We start from the raw sequence: 20,183 nt of genomic DNA on the forward strand, positions 1-20,183 counted from the left end.
CAAGACAATGCTGATTAAAACGCAATTTTCTTTCAGGTCATTCCCCCCCTCCCGCTTTTCTTTCTTCTTATATGAAAAGGAAAAGAAAGTTCCCTCCACCCTTTGAGGTCACTTCCTGACCCATTTGTGAATCCGTGCGGAGTGGTTACACACTCACTTCTTCCTGCCTGAATGCCTCCTGTTAATGCCGGGGACGGGCAGTGGGCCTGTGTGCCCATGGGCTCTGGCCCCAGACAGACTTGGGTTCAAATCCAGCCTCCACCACCCACTGACTTAATGCCCTTGAGCCCTAAAATAGCTAAGTCATGACAGGGGGCTCTGCCATATGTATCTGAATATATTGGGTGGCTTCTCCCCCTACCCATTATGCCTTGGAGTAGAAGTGCCATGTCGTGTTTCAGCCCTCCCAGAACCAGGGCTTCCGTCTCAGTGACTTTATTTTGAACAATCAAGTTGGAGTTGGAGAAAAAGAGGCCACGACGAGGAACCCCAGACACTCCCATTCATGGCACTGCATTCCTTTAGCTGTTCAGCTGAGAGCGAAAACCAAGGCAAAGAGGAAAAGTAGTTAGAGATACGAAAAAAGCACACTGCCATCTCCTATGACCACCATCTCAAACACAGCAGACATTTTAACTCCCAAAATGCTGTAGGCTCCCAGTCACAGATTAAATGAGAGTTCTTTGAGCTGAAGCGTGTGCTACATGTTCTTTGCTTGCCTGATCCCCAGGGACCAGGGAAAACTCCAGCCAGAATTAGTATCTGTCTGGACAGAGGTTAGGAGCCAAGGCTTCCCACCGTGGTTTCCAAAGCTGATTGCACTTAGTTTCATTTTATCAGCAAGAGATTTAACACGGTTCCCTACACACATGGATTTTGTAATAATAAATTCTAGGGCTTCCCTGGTGGCGCAGTGGTTAAGAATCCGCCTGCTAATGGAGGGGACACGAGTTCGAGCCCTGGTCCGGGAAGATCCCAAATGCCATGGAGCAACTAAGCCCGTGTGCCACAACTACTGAGCCTGCACTCTAGAGCCCGTGAGCCACAACTAGTGAGCCCACATGCCACAACTGTTGAAGCCCATGTGCCTAGAGCCCATGCTCCGCAACAAGAGAAGGCACTGCAATGAGAAGCCCGCGCGCCACAGTGAAGAGTAGTCCCCGCTCGCCGCGACTAGAGGAAGCCCGCGCGCAGCAACGAAGACCCAATGCAGCCTAAAATAAATAAAGAAAAAAGAAAAAAAGGAAATTCTACACATATATCGTTGTAACAATATATTATGTACATTAGATAACATGTACCAAAATAGAAATGATAAAAGGATCGATGGAAATAAATATAAATTGAAGTTGTTAAAAAAGAAAAAGGCAAAGAAATTTAACCCAGATTCAGCCATCATTCCTGGGGAGTTGGCCCCATGATTACACGTGGTTTCAAAGATTTCTTTAAAAAATGGTGCAGTAAGTGATCTGTGGGGAATAGCAACTAGTACACCCCGGAGCTAGGAGCAGTGAAAGAAATGAGTCCAGATTGCCTAAAGTCAGTGAATGAGCCCTGTGGCTTTAGGTATTATATTTTCAGCCAGAACGATATTCATAGATTTAAAAAATGCTGTAACTCAAGCGGCTTACGAGTAGAACTGACGTGTCCTGACAGCTCTGTAGGTGACTGGAAAGCTGGCTACAGTCACAATGGACTGTAGGCAAAATGCATATGAAAGGTTTGAATAAAATTGCTTCATGAAACAGGAAAATGGAAAAAAGCAGTATTTCTCTTAAAGAATATGTTACATCATACAATACGTGACTTGAGGTAGGCTTGGTGTAGCTAAATGAATCAATTAAATACCATCATTAGGCATTCGACCATGTCGTCTATATGCTTAGAAGTTTATAAAGTGAGCCATAAAAAATAATCTCACTGGGAAAATGGGAGATCAATCCCCTAGTGTTCTAAGTTCCGTACAACAGACTTTTGGGGCCGGCACTATTTTGATCACGTCTGACAGATGAGAACGCTGAGCTGAGGGTATTTATGTGGCTTTTGCCCCATGTAGTAAGAGGCGGTCACCAGCGCAGCCTCAGTAACGATTTCAAATTAGGGCCATGACCTGCCAATTCCCGGTGATTACGGGGAGTATATTAAATGCATGTAAAACACGTGTGTGCAGTAGGAGCGCCATAGAAGCTAGTCTATCTGGAAGTTTTCTCTCCACCTTGCAAGTGAGGAGGGGCAGGTCGATCCCCTCCCGCTGCCTCAGTTTCTTTCTCGGCCGGCGGAGGCGGGGTCCCAGGCCTGGTCCGCCCCCAGGGAGGACGCGGCGCCGGGGGTGCCCTGAGCTGCGGGCCGGGGGTGGGGCGGGCCGGGGCGCGGGGGGCGGCCCCGGAGGAGTCACGTGGCGCGCGGCCGCGGCCGAAGCAGAAGTAACGGCGCCCGCGTCGGAGGGCGTGCGCGGCAGGGAGTGCCCACAGCCAGGACGGCGGGCGGCTGCGCGCGGGACCCCAGAGCCGGGACCCGCAGCGGGGGCGCGGCCAGGTGAGTGGCCCGGCCGGGTGTGAGCGCACGCGGGGGCCCGCGGAACCCGCGCTCGGGGAGCGGCGTCCAGGGGGGACCTGCGCCCAGTCGCTGCCGGCGCTGGCAGGGGTGGGGCACGCCGTCGGGGCCCCCGCCCGCTGTGCCCGGGGCCGGCGCGGTGACGGCGGGGGTCCTGGCTCCGTCGCCGGCCACTTCCTCACTCTGGGCCGGCGCCACTTCGTCGGTTGGTGTCCTGGGTCCGTCCGGCTTTGAATGGGAGCCTGGAGGAAGCGGCGCGGCTTGCGGTCTGGGGTTCGTGCGAGCGCTGGTGGTGTAGGCTCCGGTGGCCGGGGGGGCGGGCGTGTCTCCTGACCACCTCTGTGCCCAGGGCTTGTTGATTCCAGGCGCAGCCCTTCGCCCTGAGAAACAGAGCTTTCGGGGGATTCAGGATGCCGTCTCCCCGCGCAATAGTTATACGCATCATTATGTGCGTCTCTGAGTTTTCCTGGTTATGTTGTGGAATCCCAGAGAGGTCGTTACCCCCATAGCGGAAGAATTCGCGGGAAAGATGTGTCCCGTTTCGACGGGGGGCGGGGGGCGCTTGGCGCCTGGATTCCAGAGGGGGCCCGGGAGGGGCTCTTGTAGCACCCTGATCTTGAACTGGAGTGAGAAAGTATGGAGGGGGGTGGCACGCGCATGGGAAACAGGTGGCCTTGTCAGTCAGTGTAATTCGAATTTCGGTTCCAGCTGTGTAACCTTGGGCAAGTTGAAGAGTCTCTGAGCCTCAGTTTCTTCCCCTGGGTACTTGGGCCACCCAGGCCTCCATTCCAGGGCTGTGTGGAGAATTGGGCCTTATCTGCCACTTCTTCACCCCATGCTTAAGGGCCCTGCGTTGGGGCTCGGGCCGCCATCCTTAGCTACAGTCTTGCAGGGTGTCTTAATTTAGGGGTCCCTGGCCGCCTCAGGCAGTTACCCCTATTACAAAGATATGAATGCCCCGTGTGTACCAGCTCAGGACGATACTCACTGCAGGTTTCCTTGATGCTGAAATGGCCTAATCATGCTGCAGCCCTCCCCCCTCCCTCTCCCTCTACCTGGAGCCTGTGAAACTCCTCTGGAAGAGGCCAAGCCAGGACCCCCATAAAGAGCCCTTTGGCTGAGTGGAGTTGATGGAAAATTGCGGGTGAGGAAATTTTTGAAAGCACGTCTTCATTTGGAAAACACTTAAAAACACAGAGCAGAAAAGCTCATCCATTATGTTAGCACTTAAATCAGTAAAAAGTCAGGTCAGACCCTTTACCTTCTCCCGCTCTCCAAAAGTAACCACTCCTCCTGGATTTATAAGCAGACAGCCTTTTAAAAAAGGTCATTATATTTATGCTTATTAGTTTGCAACTCTTCTTTCATCCACCTCACGAATCTTTCCAGATCAAATTGCGTGTAAATCTTCCTCATTCTTTCCCATAGCTACTGAGCATTCTTTAATGTGTGTGTCCCATCATTTAAGGGAGCACCCCCATTCGTGAGCTGTTGAATTGTTTCTTGTTTTTTTTTTCTCTTTCTATTACAAATGATGCTTCTGTGAATATTTTTGTGTGTGTTTCTGCACAGCACTGGATCAAAGCATATACATGTTTTACATTTTAGTAGGTGCTCACAGGTTGCCCTAAAAAAAAAAAAGTTGAAGTAATGCACATTCCTACCTGCCCCAGCTGACACTGCTTTGTTCCTCCAATGAAAATATGTATCGCTTTAGCCGCATAGCACAGGGATATCAGCCCGGTGCTTTGTGACCACCTAGAGGAGTGGGATCGGGAGGGTGGGAGGGAGGGAGACGCAAGAGGGAAGAGATATGGGAACATATGTATATGTATAACTGATTCACTTTGTTATAAAGCAGAAACTAACACACCATTGTAAAGCAATTATACCCCAATAAAGATGTTAAAAAAAAAAAAAGACAACCAACAAGGACTTACTGTATAGTGCAAGGAGCTATACTCAATATCTTGTAATAACCTATAATGGAAAAGAATCTCAGAAAGTATATACATATATATATATATATACATATATATATATATATAACTGAATCACTTTGTGGTACACCTACAACTAACACAACACTGTAAATCAACTATACTTCAATAAAAAAAATTTTTTTAAGTATAAAAAAAAGAAAATATGTATCGCTTTGTTGCTGCAGGGTGGGTGTGAGATGCAGCAGTAACGTCCCTCGGGCTGTAGGATGGGCTGTTACCTCTCAGGGATGCAACTGTAGCAAAGTCTAACAGAATTGTTTCGTGGGATTTTGTATGAAATTCTGTGCTTCTCTAACATGTGCAGACAGCACTGAAGAGAACTCCCCCGCTTCCTCGTTCTGGGTCCTTGTATCCCAGAAGTTTATTTTTTATTTTATTTTTAATTTTTTATTGGAGTATAGTTGATTTAAAATGTTGTGTTTCTGCTGTACGGCAAAGTGAATCAGTTACACATATACATATATCCACTCTCTTTTAGATTCTTTTCCCATATAGGTCATTACAGAGTAATGAGAAGAGTTCCCTGTGCTATACAGTAAGTCCTTATTAGTTATTTATTTTATATATAGTGTAGTGTGTATATGTCAATCCCAGTCCCCCAATTTATCCCCCCTCCCTTCCCCCCCACCCCGGTCACCATAAGTTTGTTTTCTACATCTGTGACTCTATTTCTGTTTTGTAAATAAATTAATTTGTACCATTTTTTTAGATTCCACATATAAGCAGTATCATAGGATATTTATCTTTCCCAGAAGCTTATTTCGAATAGAAGGACATGAAAAGTAGAATCTCGTTAAATCTCAGCCACATTTGTATTTACACCATAAGTCACTTTTATAAAGTTACCCAGGGAGGATGAGAAACAGGAACAAAAAAGGGATTTCGAGGCTATTTCTTTCTTTTTCTTTTTTTTGAAAGCAGAAGGAGAATAGAAATTGCCTGTGATGGCTAGTGCCCTCCCCTGGGGTGAAGGCCTCGGAGACCTCCTTGCCTTAGTTGCTGAGCACTGAACTCTGGAAGGCTGAGTTGGGAGCCGGTGGATTTTGGTGGTTGACTCCAAGGATCTTGTGGCTGTGAGGATGTCTTCCCAGTTCTTGGGGAGGGACGTGAGAGACTTGGTGTTTATGGTTGAACCAATCCCCTGGGCTTCTAAGTGGGAAGTAACCAGAATCCTGGGAAGGTTAAGACCAAGGCCCTCCCAGAGTCAGAAAGAACTGAGGGCCCTGGTGCTTCCCGGTTGGCTGGTTTACATGGCAGTGTTGTGAGGGGTTGTGTGTTTCCTATTTGTGCCCTGCTACACGTGGGCCTTGAGCCCTGGGAGTGGGGAACTCAGGAGGTGTATGGCTGGGACCTGGTCCAAATCCTGGTTCTGACACTTTCCAGCTGTGTGACCTTGGACAAGTCCTTTGACCTCTCTGCCAAGTTAGTTACTGTCTGGCCAGATTCTGCCACCAGATTCTGGATTCCAGAAGGCGGGTGCTGAAGGAGCAGGGGCATGGGATTCAGACCGGGGTTCCGATCCTGGTGTCACCATGTGTCTCTGTGACCTTGATCCCATGATTTCACCTCCCAGGACTTGAGTTTTCACCTCCGGTATTTCTCATTGAGATAAATGAGATGAACAAGATATGGCAGGTGCAGGCACCTGGGGAGGGCCGATAAGCAGCTAGTTTACCAGGATGAGACTGGCCTCAGGCACCTTGTTCATCCCCTGACCTGGATTCGAGGGCGGTGAGGCAGGAGGCTCAGGTCAGGCAGAGTTCTTGGCATACGGTGTAGTCCGGCTGCCGGGCCTTTGCTTAAGCCTGTTGCTCTGACCAGAACAGTGTTCCCTCCCGCTTCATCTTTTTTTAAAGCTTGGATTCAGATGCCGCCTTCCCCCAGAAGCTTCCTATGAGCACTGGCAGTTCCCAGCCTTACCCCAGACTAAGTTGGGGACCCCTTCTTGCTACTCCCTTTATTACCCCCACCCCCATGTCTCTGCTACTGCAGAGTCATTGAGCTGACTGGTCCCTTTCCAAATGGGTGGAGAGCAGGTGTAATTCATGACCTTATCGCTGGTCTGTCAGCATACCTGGGAGGTGCCTTTGGCTGTGGGTGTGAGGTAGAGGGATGAGGGAGCAAAGGACAGGGCCTGGGCCGCTCCCTGCACCCCTCATTTGCATAAAAGTCCACCCTCCATGTCTGTCATAGAGTTGACCCTTGATTAATGTCTTGACCAGCTGGCTGATTAACATGATCAGAGGCCCTGCTAGATGCTGGGGGCTGTACATACATTGTAGCATCTAGTCCTTCCGGAGCCCCTCGAGGGTGGTATTGTTATCCCCATTATACAGCTGGGGAAACTGAGGCCCTGATTTTGAGCAACTTGGCAAAGAGGCTGTGGGGAGGCTGAGCCAGTGTGGAGGCCCAGACAGCCCTGGCTGAACACCGGTTTCTCTACAGAGTAGCAACTGTGGGAGCTTAAAGGGATTTGGAGGAGGGGAGGAGGTAAGAAAGATACAGGGAACAGTGGATAGTGGCAGTAGCAGGAGCTAAATCTGAGGAGCATTGACTTTGCATCTTTGTTTTACGGGCTGAGATATATTATCTGGTTCAATCCTTACAAGAACCTTTGGAGGTTCTTTCATCTGTCATCTTCCCCTTTACAAGGGTGGCAGTTCAGCCTATGGGTGTAAGTGACTTGGGGTAGGGGCTGCAGTCTGCAAGCCTGAAGTTAAGTCCCTTCTGAGTGAGGGGCAGTGAGTCTTTGGACATTTGGGAGGCAGACTGGGGGAGGGTTTTTGCAGAGCAGGGGCTTAGGGAGCGACATGATTTCACTCTTGTTCTTAAAGCATCCTTTTGGTTCCTGGTCTGAGAGTGGACTGTAGGGGCTGGAGCAGAAGCAGGGAGACCAGTTAGCAGGCGATCAGAATGACCCAAGTATAAGATCCTTGGAGGGACCAGTGAAGCAGTGAGACTGATTGCATTCTGGGTTTGCCTGTGGATTGGATGTGGGCGTGAGAGAAACCAGACAAGGAAGGCTCTGAGATTTGGGGCGCAAACACCTCTCTGGGAAATGCCAACTGTGCAGGAGGATGAGGGATCGCCAAGGACACCCCTTGGATGCTGAGCGGCACACCAGGTGCTTCACAGGTGGCTTCCTAACTGTTCCGATGAAACTGGGGCTCACGGAGGTCACGCAGTCTGCCCAGGTCCACACGGTCAGTGGGAACCTACACCATGATTTGAACGTGAGGCTGCTGGGTCCTGCTGTCTTCTGCCCTTTTTGCCCCAGTTCCATGGACACATTCGGAAGGGTTTTTTTTTTTTTTTTTTTTTCCTGTTCCCAGCTTCACTCGGGAAGTAAAGGGATGGTTGGAAATCTCTTGGCAGGGTGTCAGGGGTGGGGACAGGAGTCAGTATGGGCTGCTTTGGCTATTCAAATGTTCCACAGCATCAGAGTATGTGGGGAAGGAGTGGTAACAGCCAGGCTGGGGTGATTTGGTTATTTAAAGCCGGGATAGTGGTTGGGTCACTGAGGTTGAGGGCTCCACCCACACCTCACTTCCATTTAAACCTCTGTATGTCCTGCCTGGGCCCTCTGAGCGGCCAGCGAGTCTCCGCCACTAGAACCTTCTCCCCAAACTCATCCCGATGGGCATGAGACAGGATTTTGACTGTTGAAGTCGAAGCCAAATCCCGCTCAGTTAACTAAAAGCAGTTCCCTCCTTTATTCCGCCCTTCCAGCCTCCCTCGTTCTCTCACTCCTTGCCTCCCCCTGGAGCCGGCAACCATGAGCACCACGGTCAACGTGGACGCCCTTCCGGAGTACGAGAAGAGTCAGATCAAGAGGGCCCTGGAGCTGGGCACGGTGATGACGGTGTTCAGCTTCCGCAAGTCCACCCCGGAGCGGAGGACTGTCCAGGTGATCATGGAGACCCAGCAGGTGGCCTGGAGCAAGACGGCCGATAAGATCGAGGGCTTCCGTGAGTACCTCCTCCCCTTCCTGCCCAGACCAGTGGTCACGGCAGTTGTTGTCGGTTTGATACCTTCTGAAAGTGAAAGCGGGGCCGCTCTGTCTGGGTCTCTGAATGGGTTCAGAGCAGGTGGGGGAAGTTAGCCAGGAAACAGCAGGTGAAGGAACAGGAGCCCGCGTGGGCCAACTTGGAAATGACATCCAGACAGCTCACCCGGGATGGCAGGGGCTGGGCTCCCTGTCTCACAGCATCGGGGACCATTTGGTTCGAGCTGATGGTCAAGCCGTCTGCCCTTTGAGGGCTTAACTGGCCAGAGCTTGTGGAAACTCATAGCTTGGTAGCCAGACGAGCAGAGTGAGAAGCCTGTGCTTTAGCTCCAGGTGGACAGAGCGCATTGCTGAATGTTCTGTAGCTCTCAAGTGAAGTTCTGGTCCAGGTGGAGGCATCTTCTTCTCCCCATCCTCTTTACATTCGGCAATTGGCTCAGTTCCTAAAGTTTCTAAGACTGTTTTTAACAAACAGAGTTAGGAGACTTAAGCAATTTTCAGTTGCAGAGACTTGTTTAATTTGACTTTTTTATTGGCTACTTTTTAATTCAGGAATTAAAACGTACACTTGGGGGAGAATGAGACGATTCTAAATAAGTGTCTCTTCCCCAGCCCACATCTTGCTCCAGGGGCAAGCTCATTACCAAGTTCTTTGGTCTTCCAGAAGTATTCTGTGCTCGTGTGATGTGTGCATTGTGTTTCCTACATGAATGGGTACCTACTACATACACCTCTGCACTTTGATTTCTTTTTTTAATTTAACAATTATCCGGGAGGTGGTTTATTATCGGCCTGTTGAGCTGCCTTTTTCTTTCATGGCCACATAGCATTCTGGCTACAGTGTAACAGTTTAACCCCTAGAGACGGACACTTTGGGTCTTTCCAGTCTTTTGTCATTAGCTGCAGTGACTATACTTGGATTCTAGTTTTTTTTGGTTTTTTTTTGCGGTTCGCGGGCCTCTCACTGCTGTGGCCTCTCCCGCCGCGGAGCACAGGCTCCGGACGCGCAGGCTCAGTGGCCACGGCTCACGGGCCCAGCCGATCCGCGGCATGTGGGATCTTCCCGGACCGGGGCACGAACCCGTGTCCCCTGCATTGGAAGGTGGACTCTCAACCACTGCGCCACCAGGGAAGCCCGGATTCTAGTTTTTAAAAAAAATTTTTTGGTAACAGATTTATGGAGATACAATTCACATACCATATAATTGATCCATTTAAAATGAACAGTATATTCTGATATGTGCAACCACTACCACAATTTTCATCACGCCAAAAAGAAACCCTCTACCTTTTAGCCATCCCTCTGTTCCTCATCCACCTCTCCTGCCCTAAGCAATCGTTAATCTCCTTTCTATCTCTATAGATGTCCCTGTTCTGGACATTTCCTCTAAAAGGAACCATATAGTATCTGGCCTTTTGTGACTGGCTGCTTTTGCTTAACACAGTGTTTCCCAGTGTTTTCAAGGTTCATCCACGTTGTGGTGTGTCTCAATACTTCACTCCTTTATGTGGCTGAGTAATATTCCATTGCATAGATATTCCACAGTTTGTTGATCCATTCATTTGTTGGTGGACATTTGGGTTGTTTACACTTTCTGGCTACTATGAATCCTGCTGCTGTGAGCATTCATGAGTGATTTTTTGTATGGCTGTGTGTTTTCATTTCTCTCGGGTATCTGTCTAGGAGTAGCATTGCTCCTAGGTCAGTATGGTAACTTTGTTAATCATTTTAGGAACTGCCAGACTATTTTCCAAGTTGTTGCACCATTTTACATTCCCACCAACTGTGTGTGAGGGTTATCCTTGTGTTATGCTTTCATGCACACATATTTTGTGTTTACCTGAAGGACAGCTTCCTGTATGTGTTATTTCTGAGTTAAAGGGTACAGGCTGTTTTAACTTTGAAAGGACAGTTGGAGAACATCCCACAGAGGCCCACGTGGTGTTGAGGGTACCTCCTGTTCCCCACACCCTCATCCACTCTGCCATGGGGTTCTGAACTTGGCCGCTCACAGGTGGTCTCTGATAGCTCGGTGTAGTTCTTCGTGTGATTTCTTTTAACATGAGTGAGATTAAGTAGCTTTCCAAAAGGTTTCTCCTAGCTTTGGAGCCGAGCAGGCCTCCGGTGGCACAGAGCCAGAAGCCCGGCTTTGAAAGTGCCCGTGTCTGGAGGCAGCAAACTCTCCTCCCAGTTTGGTTTGCATTGGCCACACTCCACCTCCCAGGTGGCCCAGAGACCTGTCGCAGCTGGGGCGGGGGTGGGGGCCTGCCTGGGGATGAAAGGGCATGGATGGTAAGTACAGGTGTCCTGCACTGAGAGTGGATGGCTGGTCCCTTCTCTTCTGGGGGCTGAACATCGGAAACACCTGGGGGGAGCATTTAAAGATACAGCCTACTGGAACTTTCTCCCGAAAGTTCTGATGGGTGTGAGACAGGATTTTGCCTCTTGAAATCCACACACTATAGTTCTCCCCACTCATTAACCAAAAGCAGTTCCTCCTCCTCCTTGGAGTGGCTGAGGATGTGTGTCATTCACCAGGTTGGTTGGGATTCAGTATTTTAATAGGCTCCCCAGGTGATCCTGGTAGCTAGCCAGGTTTGGTAGGTACTGCTCTAGAGACTCCCTCCCTCGCTCCATCCTTGCATCAGTCCATCCACCCTTCCTTCCCTCCCTCCCTCCATCCTTCCTTCCTTCCCTCCTTCCTTTCTTCCACCCATCCTTCCTTCCACCCATCCTTCCTTACCTCCATCCATCTGTATTTGAATGCCTGCTCTCCCAGGCACTATTCTAGGTCCTGGAGATACAGCAGGAATTACATTAGACTCCAGTCCTCGCAGAGCCTACATTGTTGGATTAGGTACAAGCAGTGTGGAGCTTGGCTTCCAGCACATTTGATGAGCTTTGCCATGTGACTGCAGGGCAAGTTACATGCACTTTCTGAGATCTAATTCTCTTATCTGCAGAATGGGAGTAATATTGGTATCCGTGCACATGGTTGCAGTTGGGAATGAGTAAATGCGTCGATACATCAGAGGGTCGGACATGATGAACGGCACGGGGTAAGCCCTGGACCGGTGGCAACTGCTGCTCTTTTCTTTGCCATTGGCTGTGATGACAAGTGGCATCCAGCTTGTCCGGGGCAGCAGAGTCTTGCTTAGGTGTTTGGACCTTTTCTGGAGAGCAGGAGGGATCCACCGAAGTGTTTTCAGAAGAGGGATGGTGTGAACACGTTTGCATTTTTGAACGTGCGCTGGCAAGCCTGTGTGCTATGGCTGTGTCAGTAGTGTTTGTAAAGCAACAGAAAACCCAATTTGGGAGTAAAGAGCTTAGAAAAGGTGCTCCCCTGACCACTTAGAAAGAATAGGCCTTTGGGCCCTAGATGGGGACTCTCAGCACCGCATTTTCAGCCTCCTGACATAGGGGTGTCCTGGGGGGACCCCCACAGCTGTAGTGTTGCTTCAGGGGTCCTAGTTAGCGGGATCCTCCAGGTTACTGTGGCGTCTGCAAGGGAGAGGCAAACAGGAGGGAGCACGAGCGTGTGGTCCTGGGGTAATTGGCAAGCAGCCTGTGACCTTTGGACAGCTGTCACAACACCCCTTTCAGGCCTGGGTGAAGGTAGACCCCCAGGGGTCCCACTGTGCAAAGCAGGGAGTGGTTCTCAGCCGAGGCAATCCCATCCCCACCCATTCAGGGGCATTTGGCAATGCCTGGAGGTACTTTTAGTTGTGATTATTTGGGGAGGTAGCTTCTGGCATCTAGTGGATTGGGGCCAGGGGTGCTGCTAAACACCTTACAATGCACAGGACAGTCCCCGCCCCCGCCCAAACAAAATTATCCCATATAATCCCATATAAAGTGTCGGTGGTGCCAAGGTTAAGAAGTCCTGGTCTAAAGTCACGCGTTTGCTTTGCTTAGAACCGTAAAATGGCACTGGGTATGTTCGGGTTTCTCTTTGGACCTTGTCATGACGGAGCTGTGTCATGTATTCAGCCCATATTTGCTGTCATATTGGGTGCTAGATTCTGCTAAGAGAGAGGAGGAAGGATGGAGTCCCTGCCCTGGAGGGAACAGATGCAGCATCTGGGCATTGCAGGATCGTGTGGTCGGTACACAGTGTAGGTCTGCGCTGGGTACTTGGCGAGGAAGGAAGGCTCTTGTCTCCCTCAGTGGGGATGGGGGGTGGTCGGGAATGGGGGGAGGCCTCATAGCAGAGGAGCTGCTTATGTGCAGAGTTAAGGGAGGGGCTTGTCAGGTGGCCAGCAGGACGCCTGCCCTGAAGTGGGGTCAGTAGGTGCCATTGGATGCAAGCGCATAGATTTGTGGGTCAGTGATTTGGACAGGGCTTAGCTGGACGGTTCTTCTACTCTTTGTGGCCTGGACTGAGGTGGCACTCAACTGGCATGTCACCTGGTCTGAAAGGTTCCAGAATCTTGACTCCCATGTCTGATGCTGTGGTGGTGATGGCTGGAAGCCTGGGCTCAGCTGGAAATGTTGGCTGAGCACCTGCTGCGTGGCAGTCCCAGGGTAGCTGGACTTCTTACATGGTGCCTGGTGTCCCCCCTGGGTGCGTGTTCCAAGAGTCCCAGGCCAAAGCTGCTGGGCCTCTTATGACTTAGCCCAAGAACTCCCAGAAAGTCACGTGCTCAGGTCACCAGGGCCAGCTCAGGTTCAAAGCATGGGAAATCTCCACTTGGGGAGGGCGAGGCTTGCACGTCCAGGGCGGGGAAAAGTTGACGGCAGCCACCTTGGAGCCAAGTGACCATGAGAACAGCTGCACTCTGGATCCAGACTTGTAGCTCAACTCCCTGCTTGACCAAATACTAGGTGCTGCGTGATCCAAGGCAGGTTGTTTGATCTCTCTGTGCCTGTTTCCCTGTTGGTCAAGTGAAATGATAATAGTCCCTACCAATAAGATAAGGGTGAGAATCAAATGGATTTTATTATATGTACTTTTTTATTTTTAAAATTATTTTTTAATAAATTTATTTATTTTTGGCTGCGTTGGGTCTTCAGTGCTGCGTGCAGGCTTTCTCTAGTCGCGGCAAGCAGGGGCTCCTCTTCATTGCAGGGCGCGGGCTTCTCATTGTGGTGGCTTCTCTTGTCGGGGAGCACGGGCTCTAGGCGTGCGAACTTCAGGAGTTGTGGCGCGCGGGCTCAGTAGTTGTGGGGCACGGGCTTAGTTGCTCCGCGGCATGTGGGATCTTCCCGGGCCAGGGCTCAAACCCATGTCCTCTGCATTGGCAGGCGGATTCTTAACCACTGCGCCACCAGGGGAAGTCCTTATGTACTTTTTTATATGTACATGTTTTATCTGTATATAAAAGGTACATATTTTAATGGATGGGAGTCCCAAGGCCTGGCTTCTAATAAAGACGATGGTCTCCAGCCAGACACTCACCTCTTGGCTGTCATTCTCCCGTTTACTTTCCAAGGCTGATGGGCAAGGTGGTGCCCTGGGTTCCTTCCTGCACTGGCTCCTGAGGCTCTGGATGTCGGGAGGGAGCTCATGCCGGGAAGTGCTGCCTCTCTGGTTTTTCTTTTTTTCCAGGGGCACCAGCTGCGCAGACTCCAGCTGGAAAGGAGCCCGCTTGGGGACCTTTCTGAGTTGAACCTTTGGGGTCCTCTTGCATCTTGTCCATTTGGGAGGGCGGTCTGGAATGCGTCTCAGGAGCCAGTGTGATGCCAGCTGTTTGTGGAGTGTGGATGGGGCCAGCTGTGCAATGAGCCGCCTTTGAGGACGTGGACCATGTCCATTTCGACTGAATGGGCCCTTTATCCTCAAGTTTTCACTTCTGCTTACGCGTGTTTTCTCCGTCTGCTTATTTTTGGCAAGTGGTGGCTGCCCGTGAATGAGGGATTCTCGCAAATAGGAGCTGTTCTGTTTCCTTGGTGTGAGGTTCTTGGCTTGCCTGTGACCCTGTGAACAGGAAGCAGGAATCATCTCCACTTTATTACGAGGAAACCGAGTCCTGGGGAGACTAGGTGACATGCCCAAGGCTACACAGTCAGGAAGGGGCAGAACTACAGTTTGCCTTCGTTCAACCTGCCTTCAGAGTCGCAAGTCTTCTGCTCTGTGTTGCTGTCTCCTCTTACATGATATCAGAGATGTCTGAGTGCTGTATGGGATAGAGAAGCACCCTGCTGGGGACCTAAGAATGACAGCTTCGTTCAGGTTTCGTTATGACAGGAGGGAAGGCACCGGTTCCTTATTCGCGCAGAGGATACGCTCTGCCTGGTGCTGAGGTGCCAGGGGAAGGAGACTCGAGAGGTGCCTGGTTAGCAGGGAGCCAGACATGCCTGCTGGAGACCCCACGGTGGAGACAAGTGAGGACACAGCCAGGGGCGCTGAAATGGGCTCGTCCTGTATCCTGGCCTCTTCTGAAATCCAACCTTGAGCTTCTTACCCATCTTTAAAAAAAAAAAGAGTATTTTTCCAAGTTCTTATTTTAACAAAGTGTTTTTCAAACGATGGAGAAATAGATGTTTTATTTTTCCACTGGCATCTTCCGTCTAAGAAGAAATCCATTGTCTGAAAGTGGTTCCCAAGCTCTGTCAGTCAAGTGTCCCGTCAGAAATAAGATTCCACCAATGCCCCCAGTGTGTACAAACTTATTTTTCTTTTTAAAGAAAATTTTTTCTTTTTTAATTGAAGTATAGTTGATTTACAATGTTGTGTTAGTTTCAGGTGTACGGCAAAGTGTCTCAGTTATACATATACATATATCACTTCTTTTTCAGATTCTTTTCCCTTATAGGTTATTACGAAGTATTGAGTATAGTTCCCTGTGCTATAGAGTAGGTCCTTGTTGGTTATCTCTCTTTTTTTTTTTTTTGCTGTATGCGGGCCTCTCACTGTTGTGGCCTCTCCCATTGCAGAGCACAGGCTCCGGACGCGCAGGCTCAGCGGTCATGGCTCACAGGCCCAGCCGCTCCGCGGCATGTGGGATCTTCCCGGACCGGGGCACGAACCGGTGTCCCCTGCATCAGCAGGCAGACTCTCAACCACTGCGCCACCAGGGAAGCCCTATCTCTTTTATATATAGTAATGTGTATATGTTAATCCCAAACTTCTAATTTGTCCCCTGCCCCTTTTTCCCTTTGGTGACCATAAGTTTGTTTTCTGTGTCTGTGAGTGTGTTTCTGTTTTGTATATAAGATCATTTGTATCTTTTTTTTTTTTTTAAGATTCCACATATAAGTAATATCCTGTGGTATTTGTGTTTCTCTGTTTGGCTTACTTAGTATGATAATCTCTAGGTCTATCTGTCTTGTTACACATGGCATTATTTCATTCTTATGGCTGAGTAATATTCCATTTTGTGTGTGTGTGTGTGTGTGTGTGTATGTGAGTACATACAATTTTTGATTATAGATGTGCAGTTACGGTAACAGCACAGGCTCTGGAGCCCGAGTGCCTGGCTTCAGATCCCAGCCCTGCCTCTTCACTGGAGGGTGACCTTGGACCATTCATGTCACCTCTTTGTGCCTCTTTTCCACGTCTGTAGAATGAGAATAGTAAAAGAGCCTGTCTCCTAAGGCTCCTGTGAGGATTAAATGAAGCAATACATGTAACCTGCTTTCAGCAGTGCTGGGCACAGAGGAGGCGGGGGCTGAAGCATCTGCTGCTCTTGTCCGCATCCGACGTGAAGGGAAGTGGCATTGTGGAAAGGCTGACGTGAATATGAGAACTTGCATTGATGTGACGAGATCCTTGTTTCTTTCCTGCCCCCGAATGGGTTGTCCTCCTCCTCTTCCGGGGTGCGGATTCCCTAGGGCGGAGCCTGCTGGTGTGAGAAATAGAGCTCTTGTTTTCGTTCCTGACGTTGATGGAGACCTGCCTGTACGCTGGTCAGTGGAGGAATCGGTTTCTGTGTTTGTTCAAGGGCTGTCTTCTGCCCTGGATGACCGTCACTTGGTGTGATTGGAATTCAGCCGTCTGTTGGTTTAGCAAACACTCAGAGGGCTTGGTGTGTGTCGGGCGTGGTGCTCGAACCTGGGGACAGCGTGGTGAGCGGGACAGTGTGGACCCCCAGAGGAGCCTACGGTGCCACGGGAAAGGCAGAAAAAGCCAGGCTAATCATCCAGTCATTCTGGATCGTGTTGGGTGCTAGGAAAGGAAGAAGCAGGGCACCTTGGCAAAGAGTCACCGGTGAAGAGCGCTGTTTTAGGAGGCCACGCCTCAGGGGAGCATTTCCATGGAGGTGACATTTGAGCTGAGACTTGAAAGGTGATAAGGGAGCCATGAGAAGCTCTAAGGGGAGAGCATTCTGGGCAGAGGGCACAGCAATAAAGCTTCTGTATTAGTCAGGTTAGCCTAACAGCCGTGACAAATGATTTCTTGATCTCATGCAAGTTTCTCACTCAGGCCATGGTCTAGTGGGATTGGGGGGTGGGGCTCTGCTGTCTGGTGACACCACTGTCCCCTCAGGCATCTGAGGCCACTGCAGGGTCTTCTCTTCGGCCAGCATGTGGTGGAAGAGGAAGAGTGGGGGATGGCTTAGGAGGTTTTAGGGGTCATTTCTGGGACCGATGTGCCTCTTCCCTCCCATCTTCCACTGACCAGAACTTGGCATGTGACTGGCTACAAAGGATGCTGGGAAACGTGGCCCAGTTGTGTGCCAGGAAGAATGGGAAAGGGGCTTGTCAGGCGTCCCCCAGGCTCTTCCACAGCCCCTAATTTTGGAAGATGCAGAGGTGGCTGTAGGAGCCCCACTGATGGCTAGAGGATAGAATGATTGCAGGGATTTAGGGATTCTTGCAGGAATTCAGGGAAATGAAAAGCCTTTGCACTGGGCCTCCTGGGAAGGGGAGGTGATGGCACTGAGGACTCGCCCATCCCATATGTGACAAGAGCTGCCGGTGGTGACGTCTCTCCATAGATGGGCTTTGTCGGCCGTCTTAGGTTTCCTCATAGTCATGGCTAGACCCTCCCCAGCAAAGCTCTCCACTTTGACAGTGTCGCCCCATCAATGAAGGCTTTGGGTCCCAGCCTCCCAACGATGGATGCCTCTGATTGGCTGGGTCTTCTGAGCCCGTGCTCGGGGGTTGGCTGCCTTTGAGACCAGTGTCATCTCCGGTCAGCTTTGGTGTGGAGGGTGGGTTAGACGGGTCTCCTGATAGAGAACATGGTCTGGCTTCTTCAGGACTCTGGGCAGAGATGGGTCCCTGTTACGGGTGAATTGTGTCTCCCTTCCAAATTCATGTGTTGAAGCCCTAATCCCCAGGACCTCAGAAGGTGACCTTATTTGGAAATAGGGTCTTTGCAGATGTAATTAGTTAAGATGAGGTCATGCTGGCACACAATGGCCCCCTAATCCCATATGACTGGTGTCCTTATAAGAAGAGGGCGCGTGCACACACACACGCACGACGATGCCTCTGTAAGCTCGGGAACACTGAGGGTTGCCGACATCCTGGGAAGCCATTCCCTCTCACAGCCACAGAAGGAGCCACTCCTGCCAACACCTTGATCTGAACCGGGAGACAATACATTTCTGTTGTTGAAGCCACCCAGTTGGGGGTGTTTCGCTACAGCATCCCTAGCAGACTAACACACTCCCTTTTAAAAGGAGCCCGAGGGGCAGGGAGGTGAACCCAGCGGTTGATGTATCCACGTGGCCGCAGATAATATGGACAAGCTGGAGTTTGTTGTAAAGGAATTTAAGAGCCCTTGCTTTACTCCAAGTGTCATCTCAGTTCCTGGCTGCATTGGTCTTGGCTGTGAGGGTGTGAGAGGCAGTGTTGTGTGCTGGTTAAACGTGGGGACTGGAGCCAGCCTGCTTGGGTTTGAGTCCCAAGTCTGTGGCTTGGGCAAGAGACTTCCCTCTCTGTGCCTCTGTTTCCTCACCTGTAAAATGGGAAGAATGACAGTACCCACCTTATAGGGTCTTCAGGAGGATCAGATGAGCTCCTGAAGGTAAATCACTTAGAAAGGTAGGGGAAGCGCTATGTGAGGTTGGCTCTCGTTACCATGGCTCAGGCTTCTTGCCCGTCTCTTGGAAGTACATCCCTTGAATTCTCTCCTAGTAACCAAGCCTCCTCTTTGGAGGATGCTGTGCGTGTCTGGTTAGTTGTGGTCCATCCAGTTCCCTGTGCTCCGAATGTCTGTGGAGGTGTGGACAGGACTCTCTTTTGGTCTGGCTTTTGGGGATCTCAGTGTCCCAGCCCAGAAGTCCATCTGGCCGTTGGGGAGGAGAGGACAGGAGAGAGGGGCAGCTGGAGTGTGGACACATCTGAAGCCAGAGGGACGGCACAGGGAGCATCTGTGCTGTAGTGCCAAGCCCTGGGAGGCACATGTGTTCCTGCTTCACGCAATTAGAGGGTCCCCAACAGTGGGGGCAGGTTGGATCTCTTACGCATGTCTGACTAGGGGAGGGAGCTATTAAAAGGCATCCCCTGGTGAATCCTGTAGGAAAGAAAATAATCTGCCTCCCCCTCCACCCTCCCCAGCCCACCCTCACCCCTACCCCCGTCTGTCTTCGCTGTAAACGAACATTTTCCCATGTCAGGCGGGCGAAGTGACACGTCTTGTTTTGCCTTGGAAGAGACCTGAGTGCTGTGCACCTTGAGGTTGAAGCCAGAAATCCTGGTGTTGACTTTTCCTGCCCCCTGGCAATGCCTGACCCCAGAGCCAGGCCCTCGGTGCCTGTCACCCCACACACTGTGAGCTCCGGGAGGCTGGGGCCCACGGCTTCTGATCACCAGGGAGGCATCCCAGCACCTGGCCCACACCTGACCTGCAGTGGGTGCTTCTCAGAGACGTGGTCAGCAGATAGATCCGGGAAACCACACCTGGCTGCCCTCTCAGCCTCTGTCCCCTTCTCTCTCCCCAGAGGTGGCAGTGTCTGGGGTTAAGATAGGACAGCTCTGTGACAACTTCTTTAACCACACTTGATGCTTCTGGCCTGGGCCTGTGCTTGCCTCAGTTTTCTCATGCGTGAGATGGGTAATGAATGGCCGGGCTACCCTGTAGGATGGTAGTGAGGATTACATTTGTAAGTGCGTCTGACGCGCATGGTATGTGCCTGACAGAGCTTGTGTGTGCCGCATCTGTGTGTGCCTGGGGGCGCTGGGGGTGGCCGTCGTGTAGCCCACCCATGTAGAGGCTGGCCCCTCCTGACCCGTGTGGGTAGGGGTCCTACAGGCTTAAGGTCCCTTGGGTTTGAGCCTGGCCGTCGGCGGGCAGCCCAGCTCCCTGCCTTTCTCCCTCCGCAGGTCCAGCGAGGCCTGGAGTTGGAGGAGGAGCGTCCACAGGGCAGCGGTGAAGTTTCGTAAACAGGGCCGGTGCTGATGCCACTTTAGAGCAGGAGGGCCTCTTCCACACTCCTGGCACAGCAGGGAGAAGCTGTAAGATGCTTTCGTCTCACACGAGGTGTGCCGGTGGCCATGGTTGGGAGTGAGTTCTGAGGGGTGAAGTGTCTGTGTGTGAAGGATTCTGTTCTGAGAAGGAAAAGCCTGGAACTTGCTGATCAGTAGAATGGAAACTAGCAGAGTTAGAGTCAGCACCGCACAGTCGAGAGCGATATGGCAGGAGGAGGCCTCCAGGACTCACAGGGGCGGACACACCTCAGGACTGGGGGCCCGCTGGGGGCTCCCTGCCTCAGCTTCTCAGTCCGATTGG

At 50.9% G+C, this 20,183-nt stretch overlaps 1 protein-coding gene across 4 annotated transcripts in view; it reads left to right on the forward strand.

The window, feature by feature from the left end:
- Positions 1 to 2,415: 2,415 nt before the first annotated feature.
- Positions 2,416 to 20,183, forward strand: part of PLCG2 (phospholipase C gamma 2) — a 148,433-nt gene continuing 130,665 nt past the window's right edge. For 2 of the 4 annotated variants that reach the window (XM_022583086.3, XM_089903343.1), the window contains exons 1-2: positions 2,417 to 2,535; positions 8,286 to 8,524. In XM_022583086.3, coding sequence (XP_022438794.1) covers positions 8,332 to 8,524 — 193 coding nt within the window. In that variant the 5' untranslated portion in view covers positions 2,417 to 2,535; positions 8,286 to 8,331. Of the gene's footprint in view, positions 2,536 to 5,451; positions 5,663 to 8,285; positions 8,525 to 20,183 lie in introns of those variants that run through there. The other 2 variants (XM_089903344.1, XM_022583087.3) reach the window with 2 other exon arrangements.

The sequence above is a fragment of the Delphinapterus leucas genome, chromosome 20 (genome assembly GCF_059928025.1).
Source record: "Delphinapterus leucas isolate spDelLeu-1000000601 "Yukka" chromosome 20, BTC_Dleu_Yukka2, whole genome shotgun sequence".
Classification (NCBI taxonomy): domain Eukaryota; kingdom Metazoa; phylum Chordata; class Mammalia; order Artiodactyla; family Monodontidae; genus Delphinapterus; species Delphinapterus leucas.